The sequence below is a fragment of the Alosa sapidissima genome, chromosome 12 (assembly GCF_018492685.1).
Source record: "Alosa sapidissima isolate fAloSap1 chromosome 12, fAloSap1.pri, whole genome shotgun sequence".
Lineage (NCBI taxonomy): Eukaryota > Metazoa > Chordata > Actinopteri > Clupeiformes > Clupeidae > Alosa > Alosa sapidissima.
Genome location: NC_055968.1, coordinates 32894976 through 32914344, shown reverse-complemented (window position 1 = coordinate 32914344; position 19369 = coordinate 32894976). Strand labels below are relative to the sequence as shown.

Sequence of the window (19369 nt, the reverse complement as noted above, 5' to 3'; positions counted from 1 at the left end):
TCCTACTAAATTTGAATAAGCTTTTGACGAGTGACGATGCGCTTTTGACTGTCATGATGGGGCCCAGAGAGGGAGAGAACAAGAATTAGAGGGGGATAGAGAGAGAAAGAGAGGATGGAGGAGAGAGGGAGAGAGAGGGGGGTGAGGGGAGAGGGGGGGGGGGGGATGAGGCGAGTCAGACAGAAACACGTGTGTACACAGCTGTAGCAACAGGGCCTGCTAGCACCATCAGAAGAGCTGAGTTTATTTCACAAACCTTTGAAAATGGACTTCCAATAATCAGGAATAAAAGCTGAATTCTTTGTGTGTCTAAAATCTCTAAAAAATAAGAGTTATAAATCTGTCAAAACAATCTCTTTTTTTCCCCATCCTCTGACACGGTTTCAAGAATTTCACAAAATGAAAACTTTAGAAAGCATACAAGACAACATTGAAATCAGAACAACCATAATAAAAAGAGACAAAGCATATTGTATCCAATATTCTACATTTATCAAGGGTGCTACAAAACCTTCCTGGAAGCAGCACCACATGCTCTTCTGTGTGTGTGTGTGTGTGTGTGTGTGTATGTATGTATGTGTGTGTGTCTGTGTGTGTGTTTTTGACAAAAGCAAAATCATCTCATTATTTCACAGCATCACACACACAGAGACACTCCCCAGTGGTTTTACACACAGAGAGAGTGATAGTGAGGTGTAGACACACACACACACACACACACACATTTCTGCACGTCTCTTCCAAGGTTTGCATTCTCAAATATAAGCTCTACATGTGACACCGAAACACCTGATCCCAACGATCCCGGACCACCCCACCCCCCCCCCGCACCCCCCCACCCCACAAACTGTACACACAATGCTTATCTGACTGGTTCTCTCTTATTGTGCCTTCCTGCAAGTTAGCGGAGTTTGAGTCTGTGTGTGTGTGTGTGTGTTTGGCTTTACTGTAGAAAAATACTTATGGGAACACATAAAGTAACAGCATATCATGTTGGTGGGGGCAGAGATGAGGAGAGAGTGTGTGTGTGTGTGGGTGTGTGTGTCTGTCTGTCTGTGTGTGTGCGTGTGTGTGTGTGTATGAGAGAGAGTGAGTTAGTGAGAGAGAGAGGTACTAGGCAGGTGAAAGGTAGGTGATAAATCTCCACCTGCTGAAGAACTCAGCCAAGACAACATGGCTGACAACAGCAGTCAAATCATATGGACAAACATACAAACAAACATACATACAAAAACACACATGCAGACAGACAAGTTCAGTTCTGAGTTTGTTCCTGGGAACATAATTAGCAGGAAATCGGAGTGTGTGTGTGTGTGTGTGTGTGTGTGTGTGTGTGTGTGGTGTTTATGTATAGGGTATGTGTGTGTAGGCATTATGTGCACATATATTAATGCATGTATTTGTGAGCATCTATATATTAAAATGTAAATGCTGTGTGTGTGTGTGTGTGTGTGTGTGTGTGTGTGTGTGTGTGTGTGTGTTTAATACATGACGCCCTGGGCCTCGTGGGCCGGCCCCTCCTCGGAGGGAAAGTTCGAGTTGAGCAGAGCCTCCATGTAGGCCACGTATCCAGAGCTGGGTGTGTAGCTGGCCTCCTGCGGAACCGGTGTGTGTGTGTGTGTGTGTGTGTGCGTGTGTGTGGCCTGCGTGGGGGGGGCGGGCTGGGTGTGGGGGGGCGGCGAGGTGGGGGGGAGAAAGCCGTAAGGGCCGGGGGCGGGACCATGGTTATGGGCGTGGCTTGCTGCAGCCTCTGGGGCAGGAGGCGGGGCTAGTGCTGGTGAAGGCAGGGCCTGTTCCTGGGGAGGCGGAGCTAATGCTGGCGTGAGTGGGGCTGGTTCCTGGGGAGGCGGGACTGGGAGGCGTGGCCTCTTGGCAGCTTGAGCCTCGTCGTCGTCCTGAGAGTGAGACTCCGGCTTCACAGCGGACAGGACCTGATCACACACACACACACACACACACACACACATTAATATCTCAGCAGTGAAATACATACACACAGTATAGTCTGAGCGAATTAGCCTAGAAAAGGGTCAAAGGTGCAAGTAAATAAGGCAAAAGCATATTTGGCATCATTTGAATCGTAATTTTCTGTAGATTAAGAATTTGTGGTGCCTACAGCGCATATTTGTACCGAAAAAAATATATAGGGCTTTGAATGGAGCATGGCACAATGAATTTTGGGCCAAAAACGTATGTTAGTACATCTTGATATCAGCTGATATCTCTTAAGCCAATTGAAAGATATTCATCAAACTTGGTCAACTTACCCACTATAAGTTGTCAAAGAGCTGGCAAGACAATTTAGGTCTTGAGGTCAACGGTCAAGGTTACAAGGGGTCACACAAATAACTCGTAGTATTTGGTTCATATCTCCAAAGCAGACTGATGGATCTTCATTAACTCTAGTACATTTATTGTCTATATAAGTTAGGTGAACTTAGGGACTCAGGGCCATGGGGTTAAAGGTTAGCAGTTTCATCCCCTGACATACAAGGTTATAGACGGTGGAGACATGCCAATCAACATGCCATGATCAATTCAATTACTGTAAATATAGTGAATGTTTTTTTATGTTGCACAACATAGACTTGGTTGTTTTTGACATGGGGAGTCCCTATCTACAGCACAATGAGTTTAATACCCCTCCTTTGTATATAAGAATCAAGAATCTGATTGCAATTACTGTAGGCAAATGTGCTTAGCATTTACATAACAGTGAAATACTTCCACTAGCATAGTCATGACCTGACCAATATCTCTTTCAATATTGCCCATGCAGTCCTTTCCACAGTACAAGCAGTGCTACTTGCAGCTGTAAATTATAGCTTTCTGTGCTGTTGTGATATTCCATACGTTAGCATGACTGCTAACTGTGGCCCTTGCTATTTTCCCCTTCATGGACAAGGCGTTGTCCACTTTCTCCTGGCAGTTTCCCCTGGGATGAATATCAGTATATAGTTGTGCTCAGTACTGTCTTGATTCATTATTTTCCATTTCATTGCAATGGATGAGGAGACGGCACTTGAAGAGGAACTTGGCAGATCTTTGCGTTATCTGCCAATGTGGAGGTGAGCCGTCATCTAGTAGCACTGGCTTGCAAAAGCTGATTTACTATAGCATTGCTATAGCCAACAACACATTTTTAAAGGGGTGGTTCAGGATTTTGGACATAGTACCTCATTTCCAAGTTAGCATGTGTGATATTTATCAGTGGAGACCGTTTTCAAAACGTTTCATCCAGTCCTTCTAGTTGCAGGGTTCGCAGCCTGCCACTAAAAACAGTCTTACCCACTCCACAGTACACCCAGGCAAATACATACATATAACGGCAGACAAATAAATTATAACGGCAGACTGTCGATGTAAATGTCTGTGTTGATAGTTTTATTTCTAACATTATTCTATCCTTGCATTTCAATGATCGCATAACATTTTGAGGGACTAGTTTCTTAGCAGCGGTTAGTAGTACTGCACCGAAAAGTAAACAGAGAAGCGCACTCCAATCAGGATACTGTCGTGGAACGAGAGTTCTCGCGAGAGTACAATGGAATGAGCAATGATGCACGTTACTTTTACCCCTTGCATCCCGGGGAACCAATCAAATTGGCGTATCTGATATATACAGGCCAGAGGCGAGCTAAACTGATGACGACAGCGCTGCAACATTGGTCATAGTGTTATCCAATTGTGTCGAAGTCCGGAATCATTCAGAGTAAACATTGGTCTAGTGTTATCCAATTGCGTGCAGTGAGATTTTCAAATGCATCCATGGTGCCGCCCCTCGAGTTGGGCCATTACATTGTTCGTGGCCAGTGGCCAGTTGCACAAAGCACCTTAAGTTAAGTTTTTCCCTTAAAATCTGATTTAAGGGTCCCTTAAAATAAAAACGGTTGCACAAACACCCTTAAGTTCTCTCCTTAAGGGTTCCTTAACATTTTCCCTTAGTATTTAAGGGTTTGTCTTGTAAGAAATCCCTTAAACTGTTACACAAAAGACCTTAGTAGTCTAAGGGGAAAACCCTAAGGGACATCTGACTCTACCTTAACCAATTGATGCTGATAAATGAAGTTTATTAACTACTTTTGACCATTCAAAATAAAACCTCTCTGTTAATATGCTTCCTCTGTGAAATAGATAGGCCTATTAGAAATATGCCGTATTGTTATTGTTTGGTTTACGTAGGCTAACGTTAACAATTCATATGGATGTCTTGTTAGCCTATGAGCTTCGGTTCAGTTCGCTAGGCAAAACGTTGGTGCACTGATGACTGTCAGGATCCTTTCTAACTTGCCAACTAGTATTGTTCAGTTCATGTATATAACATGTTTTACTTGCTACCTGGATAATTTCCGCTAATATTATTAAGGTAAGATGAATGATAAGATATAAGCACTGTGTTCGGTGGGTTAACTAACGGCATCGCGGCAAAGGCAGTTAGCTAGGCTCCAGCTGTAGAACAATCTCCGTGGAAACTATAGAATTTTCATGCCGGAAAATCCCTTTCAGTGCAGTAAATCCCTTGAAGGTATTCTGTGTACAACACCCTTAAGTAAATCCCTTACCTGAGGAGAAATTAAGCCTTAAGGGTCATACTTAAGGGAAAAAACTTAAGGTGCTTCTTATCTTATTCTCTTCCTAGCTAGACGGGCCCTAACTCATAAGGCACAGTGGCCTCCTCATCCCTGTCCTGTCCAGTCCTCACCAGCTTGATAACACCCCCTCTCCATTAACCATGTAAGGAGGAGATCCTCTCATCCTGGTACCCCCAGTACTTTTCCACTCACCCCACTCTTCTGACAGTTGGTCTGACCTACACAAGATACAATGACCTCACACTGCTCACAGCAAATGCAGTGGCATTAAGACTTATGACACTCATGACTACATTCTTCTAGAACATGAAAACCCATGCAATAGTATGAACCCTTACGAAACCCATGATTACATCCCTTCACATCCTGAAAACCCACCATAATACCTAGTAGAATCCTAGGTAATATCAGTCCTACTGCCGTTGCTTATATGCCTACTACCAACTTAAGGGAACAAAGTATACTGTAACTATTGCAGTGCGATGCAAGGGTAGTTTTTATTTCCAAAACTATTCTATCAACATAGACATTTACATCGATTGTCTGGCGTTATAATTTAAGTTGAAGGAAATAGCTCAAGATGACAATGTTTATCAGATGTTTGACAGAAATGGTTTGGATTTAATCTAAAACTTCTGCTATTCAGCTTGTCTAAATGAACTACAATGTTGTTATTGAATGTTATGTATTAGTACTTTGTTTTTTACTCCAATATCATTTATGAACTGAAACGGTTATTTTAAAACAGGTATTTACACAGATATTTGCATTTTAAAACAGCAAATTATTTTGATTTCACCTGGTTTCAGAGAGGATACTACTACAATACTAAAATAAGATGTGGAGGTTGAAACAACTGTTTTTATACAGAAAATAAAGTTTGTTTTGCTTTAATAAATGTCTTAATCTTTTTTAATGTCAATTCAGATAGTTGATTCTATGCCTCAGCCAGCTATAACCTCATGACCTTTAACCTCTACCTGTGACCCCATGATCTTTAATGCCTTATTAGTTAATTTAGGCTTACTTAACAGTGTTGGGTTTAATGAGGATCCTTCAATCTGCTTGAGAGTTATAAAACAAACATTGCATGTCAAGTATGACCTCACGTGACCTTGACCTTTGACCCCGAGACCTTAAACACCAACTAATTTCATCAAGAACTTATGGTGAGTAAGTACACCAAGTTTGGTAAAGATCCTTTTACCAGTATGGGAGATATCAGCTAATATCTATATGTGATAATATAGGATTTTGGCCCAATAATCATTATACCATGGTCCATTCAAAGCTGTATATCTTTTTTCTGGTACAAATCTGCGCTGTAGGCACCTGAAATTCTTAATCTGCATGAAATTACGGTTCGATTGATACCAAATATCCTTTTGCTGTATTTACTTCCACCTTCAACCCTAATTCACTACCTTGGAATGCATTTACACATTGTGTGTGTGTGTGTGTGTGTGTGTGTGTGTGTGTGTGTGTGTCTCACCAGGCGTGCCATGACCCTCTTGGGCAGCTCCTGCTCTAGTGTGTAGATCTCGGAGCGTTTCAGAAGGAGCTGAGACATGTCCTGAAACTCCACCTGCCGGACAGACAGACAGACAGACAGACAGACAGACGCAGAGCTTAACACACAGAATGGGGGAGACAGTGTGTATGTGAGTGTGTATGTGAGTAAGTGTGTGTGCGAGAAAGAGAAGAGTGTGTGTGTGTGTGTGCGTGTAGTTTGCGATGTGTGTCACCCGCACACATACACACACTCACATACACACACTCTCTCTCTCTCTCTCTCTCCCCGTTTCTGTGTGTGTGTGTGTGTGGTGTGTGTATGTGAGTGTGTGTGGGTGACAAACACATCGCAAACTACACACACACACACACACACACACACACACACACACACACTCTTCTCTTTCTCACACACACACACTCTCTCTCTCTGTTTCTGTGTGTGTGTGTGTGTGTGTGTGTGTGTGTGTGTGTGTGTGTGAGTGAGTGAGTGCTTCATTAGGAGTGCTGGATCATGTAGAGTGTTAGAGGGGAAGACCTCCACACCCAGCATGAGCTTCACATCTCTGCTCTCGTCTTCTCCTCTTTCCTTCTCCTTCCCTCCATCCACCCCCCTCCCTCTCTCTCTCCCTTTATCCCCCCCACTCCTTCTCCTCTCTTTCCTTCTCCTTCCCTCCATCCACCCCCTCCTTTTTTCCCTCTCTCTCTCCCTTTATCCCCACACTCCTTTTCCTCTCTTTCTCTCTCTCCATCTCTCTCCCTCTCTCCCCCCCTCCATGCTCAGCGTGTTGCTTTGGTAATAATGTATTTCAGCAGGAGGAAAGCTCAGCCTCTTTGAGAAGTTTTCAACACTTTTCTATACACACACACACACACACACACACACACACACACACACACACACACCTCCTGCTTCTGTTGCCCTCATTAGGAGCAATCCCACCGCACCTCCCATGGTGTGTGTGTGTGTGTGTGTGTGTGTATGTGTGCGCGCCCACAGGTGTATGTGTGAGTGTATATGGTGGATGGGAGTGTGTGTGTTTGAGAGGGCGAGAGAGCATAGCTCTGTGTAAAGTCATTTGCATGTATTTACATCTGATTTCATTGTCATTGTTCACACACACACACTTGTATGACACTAGCAGGAAACAGCTGTTGAGTAAGACCCGTCCTTCTTAGAACACATCACTGTAGCGTTAGTTCGGTCCGTTTGAGAACATTTGAACTAGGGATCGACCGATATATCGGCCGGCCGATATTTGCGTTTTTTACGTGTATCGGCATCGGCCGATAGTTGTTTCCCCGCATTATTTACATACAGGTGTCCACAGGCAGCTCTGTGTTGCTGGAGACGCTGCAATTCACGTGCAGACTGCCCCTCCCCCACGAGCAGAGTGCTGAAAGCCTGCTCTTCAAGACAACAGTAAACTTTAAACTTTCAAAGCATCTTTAACTGTTTGACTTAGCTGAAATATTGCCATACACTTTGAAGGTGGAAGCAAGTTTGTGGGTCCAAATGGAAAACACGAATGATAGATGCTTAATGATCGTTTATAGCCTAAAACTGCTTGCCATTGTATTTAGGGAGCTGCAAATAGCTAAGTTGTAGGCTATCCATATTCATGCGGTAGCTGTTACAAACACTGGTCATATGATTAAGTAGTCTAATGCCAACGTTGTTCCGTGGTATTTGTGGGAGTTTTATTCAGACCACCTGGCTGAGTGTTGGAGCGTGTGGTGTGTGTGTGTCTCCCTCCCTGAATGCCTGTTCTATAAAACATGCTTGCCATTGTATTTAGGGAGCTGCAAATAGCTAAGTTGTAGGCTATCCGTATGCATTAAGTAATGCCGACGTTGTTCCGAGATATTTGTGGGATTTTTATTCAGCGACCACCTGGCTGAGTTTTGGATGCGTGTGGTGTGTGCGTCTCCCTCCCCCTCTCCCTTCGATCGGGGCGGAGTTGCCATCGCAGTGATAACAGAGCTTTAATAATGAGAGACGTGTAGTTGAATATTAATTCGTGTTAACGTTTATCATGTACCAGACATACCGTGTATGCCTTACTTGTTTAGAGCCGTTTGCTAACGTTATCGGTATCAATCCAGTTCAATGGTGGTTCGTCAGCTACCAAACAGAAGTTTGTGTGTGTGTCTGGTCTGTTTCACTCAGTGGGACACACGCATCACAGCGATATGAGAGTGCTGCGCTACCTGAAGGAGAGATTTTAAAACTTTGAGAGATACGTTTTTATACCTTTTGACATTGATTTAGAACATACACATCTGACACCACGTTATTTCCACGTTATTTTCCTCTGCTGATTTATGTTCTGTGGTTGACAAATCTGGCAGCTTTTTTTAGAAAAATATAGACATAGAAAAATTGAAACCATGCAGTCTAAAATGACAAATCAAGCACTTTATTTCAATAGCTACTTTTCAGGCTTATTGTTTTCTTAAATTATTTAAATGTGTTGACAAAGGACATTTTGTGATGACTTGAATTATGTCTTATAATATGTCAGCAAGCAATGCATCATCAACATGTTGTAAGATTTTGATGAAAGCATTTTGCACAGTTAACCATATCCAGTGCACCCATCCATAAGTTCAATAAATGTTCCTTTTTTAAATTGAGACTTATAACATTTGTTATCATCATTTGTGTAATTATGTGTCATTTGTATGATGTAAATTGAGGGAGCAAAATGAAAGCAGTATCGGCTCCAAATATCAGCTCAAGAAAATCGGCAGCCTGTATCGGTCATCGGCTAAGGCTGATGGAAAAAAATCGGTATCGGTACTAAAAAATCCATATTGGTCGATCCCTAATTTGAACTAGGCTAGTTTCAGTCTAGTTCGAAGATGATTACGCTAAAACAGACGGTTAATTCGCAGCCTAGAGCTGCAATGGATGAATGATCTCAATGTTCCACAGATCTGGAGGAAACGGTACCACCAATTGCCATTGATTTTTGTGTTCCTGGACTCAGTGCCCTGATTGGCTGAGGTCTCACGCTCCAGCTGACAGACTGGTGCTCTCCTCAACTGCTCTGCCAGTGCCCTTTGTGACTCAGTGTGTGTGTGTGTGTGTGTGTGTGTGTGTGTGTGTGTGTGTGTGTGTGTGTGTGTGTGTGTGTGTAGGTAGGGGGTACCTGGTAGTGTTGTTGGTGGGTGGGTGTGAGTGTGAGTGTGAGTGTGAGTGTGAGTGTGAGTGTGAGAGAGAGAGAGTGTATGTTACCTGGTAGAATCGGTGTGTGTGTTCCTTGATGAAAGAGGCGTTAAGCATCTGTCCGTCGGCGGTACAAACACACAGAATCTCACCCGTCTCAGGAGGGCCCGAGCGTAGGCAGTCATGGCTCTGGGGGTCAAAGGTCAGACGTCAGGGAGATCTCACACACACACGCGCAGGGTACACAACACACCAGAACTTCAAAACATCAGTTAGGTGTCTGACAGAAAAACAACATGACCAGATGTGCGACCCAGTCTCCCCATCAATCCGGTGAAACACACACACACACACACACACACACACACACACACACACACTCACACTCACACTCACACTCACACTCACACAGAAAACTTCTTCTGCCTGCTGTGTTTCTGTCTCCTTTATCTGTCAGCTCTTGAGTACAGAAAGTGTGTGTGTGTGTGTGTGTGTGTGATGTGATGGCTTAAAGAGAAGCCATCACTTCTGTCAGCTGTCTTGACCAAACTTCCACATCTTGTCAACTTCCATCATTTCTACAGACCACATTTGCTGGACATGAATGTGTGTGTGTGTGTGTTTGTTTAAGGTGAAAAACATGATTGATTCTGAAGTGTGTGTGTGTGTGTGTGTGATCACACTTACCACCACATTCTCAGGGTAGACATTGTCACAGTAAGAGCCGTCATCAAAGTTGACCTCATAGAGAATCTGTGTTGCCATGCCGATGATGATGCAGCGGTAAAACCAACCGTTGCTGTAGCGACCAATCACCTGCTGGCCTAGCAACAGGTCCCGTGACCCCACCTTAACCTGATAGAGTAGAGGAAACCAATGTGTGTGTGTGTGTGTGTGTGTGTGTGTGTGTGTGTGTGTGTGTGTGTGTGTGTGTGTGTGTGTGTGTGTGTGTGTGTGAGAGAGAGAGTGAGAGCAAAGGAAAAAGAGAGACATAAAGAGAATAAATCAGAATGAATCTCTGTATGTTAATGTCCAGATGGAGTGAGTGAGTGAGTGAGCGTGTGTGTGTGTGTATGCTCTTACCTTCTGATTGGTCCGTTTGTGCTTCTGGCAGGTGACTGACACAACGTAGGGCCAATCGGCTGGCTTCATGACGACCCCGGCCAGGTGTGCACAGGTGACGTGGAAGGAGGTGGAGCAGCTCTCGTGAGAACACTGGATGCATGCACCACACGGCGGCCTGCTGGGCTTGTGGCAGTACACACACATCTGGAACACACACACACACACACACACACACACACACACACACACACTTAATAACCACAGCATATACCAACACACACACAACTGGAGCACACACACACACTTGATAACCACAGCATATAACAACACACACACACCTGGAGCGCACACACACACACACCCTTAATAACCACAGCATATACTAAATACACACACCTGAAGCACACACACACACACCCTTAATGACCACAGGATATACCAATACACACACACACCTGGAGCACAAACACACACACACACTTAATAACCACAGTATATACCAATACATACACACACACACACACACACACACACACATAGTTACTCCACCCATCCCACTAACTCCTTTTTCAGTTTGCTGAAATCAGGCAAGTGCTTCAGTAGTTTGATGGCCCAAACTGAGGGCCTCAGGAGGATCTATTTCCCCAGGCCATGAGTCCTCAATATGGACACGCCTCCCAGGCAATGAGTCCTCAATATAGACACGCCTCCCAGGCCATGATGATGCATTCATGGCACTTCGGAATGGCAAGCCCCCGCGGCTACTTTGTTTTTCCCACGGCAAATGTTCATGTGCTTTGCCGTCGGAACATGTGACAAACACGGATGCCACAACAAAGGTTAAAACATACACTCACAAATTCTAAACAAACAACTGTATTCGGTTAAAATATAGTGTAAGACGCTCATGAAAAAAAGATATGCAGCTTTCAAGTGACAAAAACGGCAAATTCCCAAGTTCACATTAAAACTGTTGAACATGAAAGGCCACATGGACTACAAACGAACTACAACGTGACGACAAAAGTCATGACGAGCCCCTAACTGGGCAACTCTGTTAGCAAAATCTAGCCCCAGTTTCCAACCTCTGACTCACACATTATGTGACGTGAATGACGCAGAATGATGATGTTTTCACCGGGAAAAAGGTTCTTCCGAAGCCCATGAACGCTAGGTGAGTCCTCAATATGGACACGCCTCCCAGGCCATGAGTCCTCAATATGGACACGCCTCTTTAATGCAAACTCAGGACTTCTGTTCCAACTGTTGTCTATACAATGACTACTATCTCTCTTTGTCTGTTTTAAAATATATATATATATATATATTATATATATATATATATATATATATATATATATTTGACTATCTATACTTATCCACTGTAAAATGGAGCAGAAATGAACTGTGGAAAGTCTAGTGGTATGTAAAAATGATTTGTTGATCATACATAAGTGCTTAAATTGCTCTAAAACAAGTACAAATGTGTGAATGCTGCAATGCTAGATAATATGTGTGAAACTAGTTTAGATAAAAGGTGTTTTGAATAGTTAAGATGTTTTGAATAGGTAAAATGTGTTTTTGAACAGTTTAAGCAAAGGCATACTAACAGTAAAAAGCTTTCCATTGCACTACTAGCTGTATACTGTTCATGTGACAAATACATCTCTTGAATCTGAGTGTGTGCGTGTGTGTGTGTGTTCTAACTCCTTATGTGACAAATACATCTGTTGAATCTGAATCCCTGCAGCTCAAACCATCTTTGTGTCTCCGTTAACACTTCTCTTCCTCTCTCTCTCCATCTATCTCCCCTCTCTCCTCTTCCCCCCCTCTCCTCTCCATCCCTCCCCCCCCCTCTCCTTTCTCTCTTTTCTGTCTTGTTCCTCACTCCCCTCTCCTCTCCTCTCCATTCCCTCCATCTCCACCTCCTCTCTCTCTCCTCTCCTCTCCTCTCCTCTCCTCTCCATCCCTCTCTCCTCCTGTTCTCCTCTGTCTGTTCGTAGTGCTTGCCGCTCAAGGAAAAATCGATGGAAATAAAATTTCTTTATTAAAATGTCAATACTTCATTTGAGCCTAGAATGACAGAGATATTGGCATCACAGCTCAAAACACTGACAATGTGTGTGTGTGTGTGTGTAAGCATGTAGTGATCATACGTGATTTGTATGTCTATGTGTTCGGGTTAATGTGAGAGCTTGCGGGGGGGTGTGTGGAGTGTGTGTGAGTGTGTGTGTGTGTGTGGTGTGTGTGTGTGTGTGTGCGTGTGTGTAATATTCCCGTGGGGAGAATGATGAGGGAATGCACACAGACTGCAGAGAGACCAGTTAGATTTATGAACAAGAAACCAGCACTGGTCCAATCAAACCCACTCATCCTTCAACTTACAAGCGCAACGCGCTCACACATGCACACACACACACGTCCAATCATAAACAGCCTACTCATCTTTCAACATACCACCACATGCGCACACACCTACCCACATGCGTCCTTTAACGTATGAGCGTGCACAACACACACACACACACACAAGCGTACACCCTCCACAGTCCACTCATTCCCCCATCCTTCAACACACACAGGCGCGCACCACACACCCTCAGTCCACTCCTTCACATCATTCATCAACACACACACACACACACACACACACACACACACACACACACACACACACACACACACACACACACACATCACACACACAATAAATGAAGCAAAGGAGTGGACAAAGGGTGTGTGTGTGTGTGTGTGTGTGTTGAAAGCGTTGATCACCTCCAGTCTGCAGAATCAAAGTACTCATTGGGCACAGCCAGAAACCCACAACAGTATTTCTACTTCCCTCCACCACCAAAATAAGAAATGCATTTCCTCCTCCTCTCTCTACCTCCCGCTCTCCTCCTCCTCTCTCTACCTCCCTCTCTCTCCCTCTCTCCTCCTCCTCTCTCTACCTCCCTCTCTCCTCCTCCTCTCTCTACCTCCCGCTCTCCTCCTCCTCTCTCTACCTCCCGCTCCTCCTCCTCTCTCTACCTCCCTCTCTCCTCCTCCTCTCTCTACCTCCCTCTCTCCTCCTCCTCTCTCTACCATCCCCGCTCTCCTCCATTCTCTCTATTCCTTCTTCCCCCTCCTCTGCCCCCCTTCCCCCTCTCCCTCCTTCCTTCTCTCTCTCTCTCCACCCCTCCCTCCTCTCTCCCTCCTTCCTTCTCTCTCTCTCCACCCCTCCCTCCTCTCTCCCTCCCTCCTTCCTTCTCTCTCTCTCTCTCTCTACCCCTCCCTCCCCCCTCCTTCCTTCTCTCTCTCTCCACCCCTCCCTCCTCTCTCCCTCCTTCCTTCTCTCTCTCTCCACCCCTCCCTCCTCTCTCCCTCCTTCCTTCTCTCTCTCTACCCCTCCCTCCTCTCTCTCCCTCCTTCCTTCTCTCTCTCTACCCCTCCCCTCCTCTCTCCCTCCTTCCTATCTCTCTCTCTACCCCCTCCCTCCTCCCTCCCCTCCTTCCTTCTCTCTCTCTCTCTCTCTTCTACCCCTCCCTCCTCTCTCCCTCCTTCCTTCTCTCTCTCTACCCTCCCCCTCCTCCTCTCCCCTCCTTCCTTCTCTCTCTCTCCACCCCTCCCTCCCTCCTTCTCTCTCTCTCTCTCTACCCCTCCCTCCCTCTCTCCTCTATTCTCTCTATTCCCTCTTCTTCCTAATCCTTGAAAGAAAAATTCATGTGACAGTGAGGATAAGAGGAGAGAAACTGGGGGGAGAGAAACTGGGGGGAGAGAGAGAGAGAGAGAGAGAGAGAGGAGAGAGAGAGAGAGAGAGAGAGAGAGAGAGAGAGAGAGAGAGAGAGAGAGAGAGAGCAGAGGAGAGAGAGAGAGAGAGAGGTGCAGATATGGTGTTAATATGGGGATGTGAGGGAACAGGAAGAAATAGAAGCCAAGACAGAGAGAGAGCGATACGAAGTTGTGTGCCTGTGTGTGTGTGCCTGTGTGTGTGTGCCTGTGTGTGTGTGTGTGTCTGCCTGTGTCTGTGTGTGTGTGTGTGTGTTAATGTGGATGAGAAAAGTTTCCGCTTCACAACTTCATGTCACATTCAGCACTTCTCAAGTGTTCTCCAGTGTTTGACTTTGAGTTTGAGTGATGCTCTCAGGAGGTTAACACAAACACACACACACACACACACACACACACACACACACACACACACAGGGACTCACTACACTCTTCCTGGCGTCGAGGATGGTGGTAACATGGACGGGTTCACACACACACACACACGGGGTCTTACCAGGCTCTTCCTGGTGTCTGGGATGGCGGTGACGTCGACGGGCTCTCTTTCAGTGGCGGTTGACAAAGCGAGCCTCAGGAACGGATATGGCACACATCACATGGACCCACCTGCACAGGAGAGAACACACACACAGTCACACACACGGATGAACGCGCGCACGCACACACACACGCAAGCACGCACACACACACACACACACACGGCTAATCCTACTCACACTCCTACTCCATCACCATGTTGTTCAGACTTAAAGGTTAAGAGGTCAAACTTTACTCAGAGAAGGAGGGAAACTCACCTGCCATCACACGCACAAGTGCACACATGCACACGTACACGCACACTCACACACACGCGTTCATGTACATGCACACATACACGTATACAGTGCACACATGCTACTTTAGTCAGAGAAGGAGGGAAACACACACACACACACACACACACACACACACTCACGCTACTTTAGTCAGAGAAGGAGGGAAACTCACCTGCGATCACACGCACACACACACACACGCACACACACACATGCAAACAGGGAAACTCACCGGCTATCTGTTGTCATCTTCAAAGCTCCACCTCTGAGGTTACACAAACAGCACGCCTGTCAACACACACACACACACACACACACACACACATTAGAAAGTTTATCACTAAGTGTTGACTGTGTATATGGCCTGTGTGAAGAAGTGCCTATGAATCTGTGTAAGCGTGGGTATAGTGGTGTGTGTGTGTGCTAATGTGTGAGTGTGTGTGTGAGTGTGTGTGTGTGTATATATATGTGTGCTAATGTGTGTGTGTGTGTGTGTGTGTGTGTGTGTGTGTGCTAGTGTGTGCATGTGTGTGTGTGTGTGAGCGCGCGTTACTCACTGCGGTCCAGGCCACTGCTGTGCATCTTGAGCACATCCATCCTTCCTTCTGCATGTCAGACTGGACGCCATAGCAACCTGCACACAGTCAAGGAGAGAAAGCATCAGAACACAGAGGCTACACAATTGCACTCGCTCTCACACACGCATGCACACACACACACACACACAAACGCACACAAGCACACAAACAAACAAACACACACACAAGCTTCATTGGCACCCCATCAGGGCTTGTTGTCAGATGCATTCCGAATTCAACATCTCAGACATAGCAAACCAGTGAATGTGAATGTGTGTGTGTGTGTGTGCGCATGTGTTTGGTTCACACAAATATCAAACCAACGGTGCGGTTAAGAAGCAGGGAAAGATGTTTCCTGCTCTCAAAGCTTTCTCATTTAAATCCAGTTCTCTTTTCACATGACTGCTTGCTCTCTCTCTCTCTCTCTCTCTCTCTCTCTCTCTCTCTCTCTCTCTCTCTCTCTCTCTCTCTCTCTCTCTCTCTCTCTCTCTCTCTCTCTCTCTCTCTCTCACACACACACACACACACACACACACACACACACACACACACACACACACACACACACACACACACACACACACACACACACACACTCTCACTCTCACTCTCACTCTCACTCTCACACACACACACTGCACTCAGTGAACAGGAACCTTAAGCGGAAGGCTTATTCCAAGAGAGGGAGAGAGAGAGAGAGAGAGAAAGAAGAGGGAGGGATCACTCACTCTCTCCATCTCCCCTCCTCCATATCTCTCTCTCCCCGATATCTTTCTCTCTCCATCTCTTACTCTCTCTCTCTCTCCATCTTATTCTCTCTCTCCATCTCTTTCTCTCTCTCTCTCTCCAGATCTCTCTCTCACTATCTCTTTCTCTCTCACTCTCTCTCCATCTATCTCTTTCTCTCCATCTCTTTCTCTCTCTCTCCATCTCTTACTCTCTCTCTCTCTCCATCTCTTTCTCTCTCTCCATCTCTTCCTCTAGCTCATGTGGACAGAGAGCGGAAGGAGACTTGCGTCTCTATGGAAACACAGCAGACGATGACATCAGAGATACTCTCAGTAGAGAGGGAAAAGATTAAAAAAAAACACACACACACACACACACTACAAAGCTACAAGGCAAGATGTTAAGGTGTGGTTATGAGATATGGATTGTGGGTAATCAATATAGAGTGAGAGGTTGATGGAAGACACCATACCTACCCACACATCTGTGTGTGTGTGTGTGTGTGTGTGTGTGTGTGTGTGTGTTCACTCACTGGCGTGGACCTGTAGACTACAGCTGGAGCAGGAGATGAGCAGGCTGGTTCCGTCGTCGCGGGTTCCGCTGCTAGAACGGGGGGGCGGGGGCTCGCTGGTGTCCCCCCCACTGCTGAAGCACATCTCAGGAACCAGCGGCCGTGTGAACCGGCCGCAGCCGGACGCCAACAGGGACGCAGAGTCCAGCGACAGGGCCTCCTTCAACACACACGCGGGCGTACATCAACATCACTGACACATCAGGTGTGTCTGTGTTTGTGTGTGTGTGTGTGTGTGTGTGTGTGTGTGACTGCAGCCGGATGGCAACAGGATGCAGAGTCCAGCGGCAGGGCCTCCTTCAACACACACACACGCGCATGCGCGAGTACATCAACATCACTGATACTTCAGGTGTGTGTGTGTGTGTGTGTGTGTGTGTGTGTGTGTGTGTGTGTGTGTGTGTGTTCGAGTGTGGCTACCCGACCCGAGCCTGACGGGACACGACGGGTCGGACAAATATTTAGAAATTATAGTCGGGTTCGGTTTGGGTTCGGAGACATGGGGGCGATATGCATTGAAAGCTTTACATTTAAAATTGCTTATTATGTTGGGTAACCAACAGGTCTGCTTTACATGATGCAAACGTTTGTTTTTTGAAAATAAAATAAAATGTAAAAAAAAGACCTAACAGCTTTCTTCCTGTGTGCAAGATTTGTTTATGTAGCCGTGACCATGTATGTGCATTTCAGGCGGCACGTCTTGGGTGACGTTAAAAAAAAAAGTTGTTAGCCTATCCGGAGATTTTAAGACCAAAGAAAACTAAGCAAATTTTTAGTCTAGGCCTACTATGTGAAGGTAGTCCTATTTGGCTTTGCATACTGTGGTAAAGACATAGGCTACCGGTAGGCTATAAGGTCGTCGAATTCAACTGGAGGAGGATTTCCTTGAGTTGCCCCAATTAACGTCGATGCTGCATATGGATCAGTGACAAAGGGACTGTAGTTTCAAAGACTGTTGCAGTTCATTTCAAGACTTTTCGTCAATGGTAAGACTAGAATTCTACTTGCTTGGGCCTCTTGTTAATGTGCGGACGCGGGCCGGGTTTGGACAGAAATTTGCGGCCCGAACCGCACTCTAGTGTGTGTGTGTGTGTGTGTACCTGTTTATATGGACAGAAAAGTGTGCACACAGCACAGTGTGGCTCAATGGTTGCCATGGCAGCGTTGAAGCGTCGCTCGGCGAGCAGGTTGGGCGAGTGGTCCTGCCAGAGCTGAGCGGCGCTGTGAACTTCCTGCTCCACATCGCCCCCTATGGACACAACACACACACAACAAAATAGAGTTACATTACTATCAACTATCATACCCACATTACCACCCTACACACACACAAACGTACTGTACGCGCACCCACACGCGCAGACGTGCGGACACACACACGCGCACACACACACACAGACGTGCGGACACACACACACGCACACACACAGCTGGGTGACGTGTCAGACTTAAGAGCTGTCCTCTGGGCTCCTTCTTTTAATTGTTGCTCTTCATTACCATCCCTCTCTCTCCATCCCTCTCTCTCTCCATCCCTCTCTCCCTCCATCCCTCTCTCTCTCCATCCCTCTCTCCCTCCATCCCTTTCTCTCCAACCCTCTCTCTCCATCCCTCTCTCTCTCCATCCCTCTCTCTCCATAACCCTCTCTCTCCATCCCTCTCTCTCCATCCCTCTCTCTCTCTCTCTCCATCTCCTCCTCCTGCCACCCCCCCCCTTCTCTCTCCCTCTCTCTCCATAACCCTCTCTCTCCATCCCTCTCTCCATATCCCTCTCTCTCCAACCCTCTCTCTCCATCCCTCTCTCTCTCCATCCCTCTCTCTCCATCCCTCTCTCTCTCCATCCCTCTCTCTCCATAACCCTCTCTCTCCATCCCTCTCTCTCCATAACCCTCTCTCTCCATAACCCTCTCTCTCCATATCCCGCTCTCTCCATCCCTCTCTCTCCATCCCTCTCTCTCCATCCCTCTCTCTCCTCCTCCTGCCACCCCCCTCTCTCTCGCTCTCTCTCTCTCCATCCCTCTCTCTCCATCCCTCTCTCTCCATATCCCTCTCTCTCTCCATCCCTCTCTCTCCATCCCTCTCTCTCCATCCCTCTCTCTCCATCTCCTCCTCCTGCCACCCCTCTCTCTCTCTCTCTAATTGTGGTCATCTCAAAGTGACTTTGAAAGCAGGTAATTGGGAGTCATGATCCCCAGATCAATAAAACTCACTCAAACAGAGAAGGAATGGAGCCCGCTGTCTACACACGCATGCACGCACGTGTGTGTGTCTGTCTGTGTGTGTGTGCGCGTGTGTGATGTGAAGTGTGTTACACACATCCCCACTTCCGCACACACACACACACACACTTACACGCATACTTGGTGTCATGGCACAGTCTTACACACACTCAGTCTGGTGCACACGCTTACACACTGAATCATACACACAGAGTCATACACACGCTTACACACATACCTAGTGTGATACACACGCACACACACTCAGTCTCAGAAGTGTGTGAGTATCTCACCTTCATCATTAAAGGTCTCCTGCTTCACAATGAAGAGTGGTGATCGCATGGGGGGTTT

The 19369-nt window shown here is 46.2% G+C and overlaps 1 protein-coding gene across 1 annotated transcript; it reads right to left on the bottom strand.

The window, feature by feature from the left end:
• Nucleotides 1-204: 204 nt before the first annotated feature.
• Nucleotides 205-19363, bottom strand: LOC121678010 (lysine-specific demethylase 4B-like). Its single transcript, XM_042057175.1, is given in 13 exon segments — nucleotides 205-1449; nucleotides 1482-1931; nucleotides 6085-6177; nucleotides 9346-9465; nucleotides 9964-10131; nucleotides 10360-10545; nucleotides 14606-14662; nucleotides 14664-14715; nucleotides 15157-15212; nucleotides 15482-15558; nucleotides 16764-16962; nucleotides 17903-18051; nucleotides 19312-19363. Coding segments are annotated over 12 exon segments (1656 nt in total). The 5' UTR covers nucleotides 19361-19363; the 3' UTR covers nucleotides 205-1449.
• Nucleotides 19364-19369: the final 6 nt, after the last annotated feature.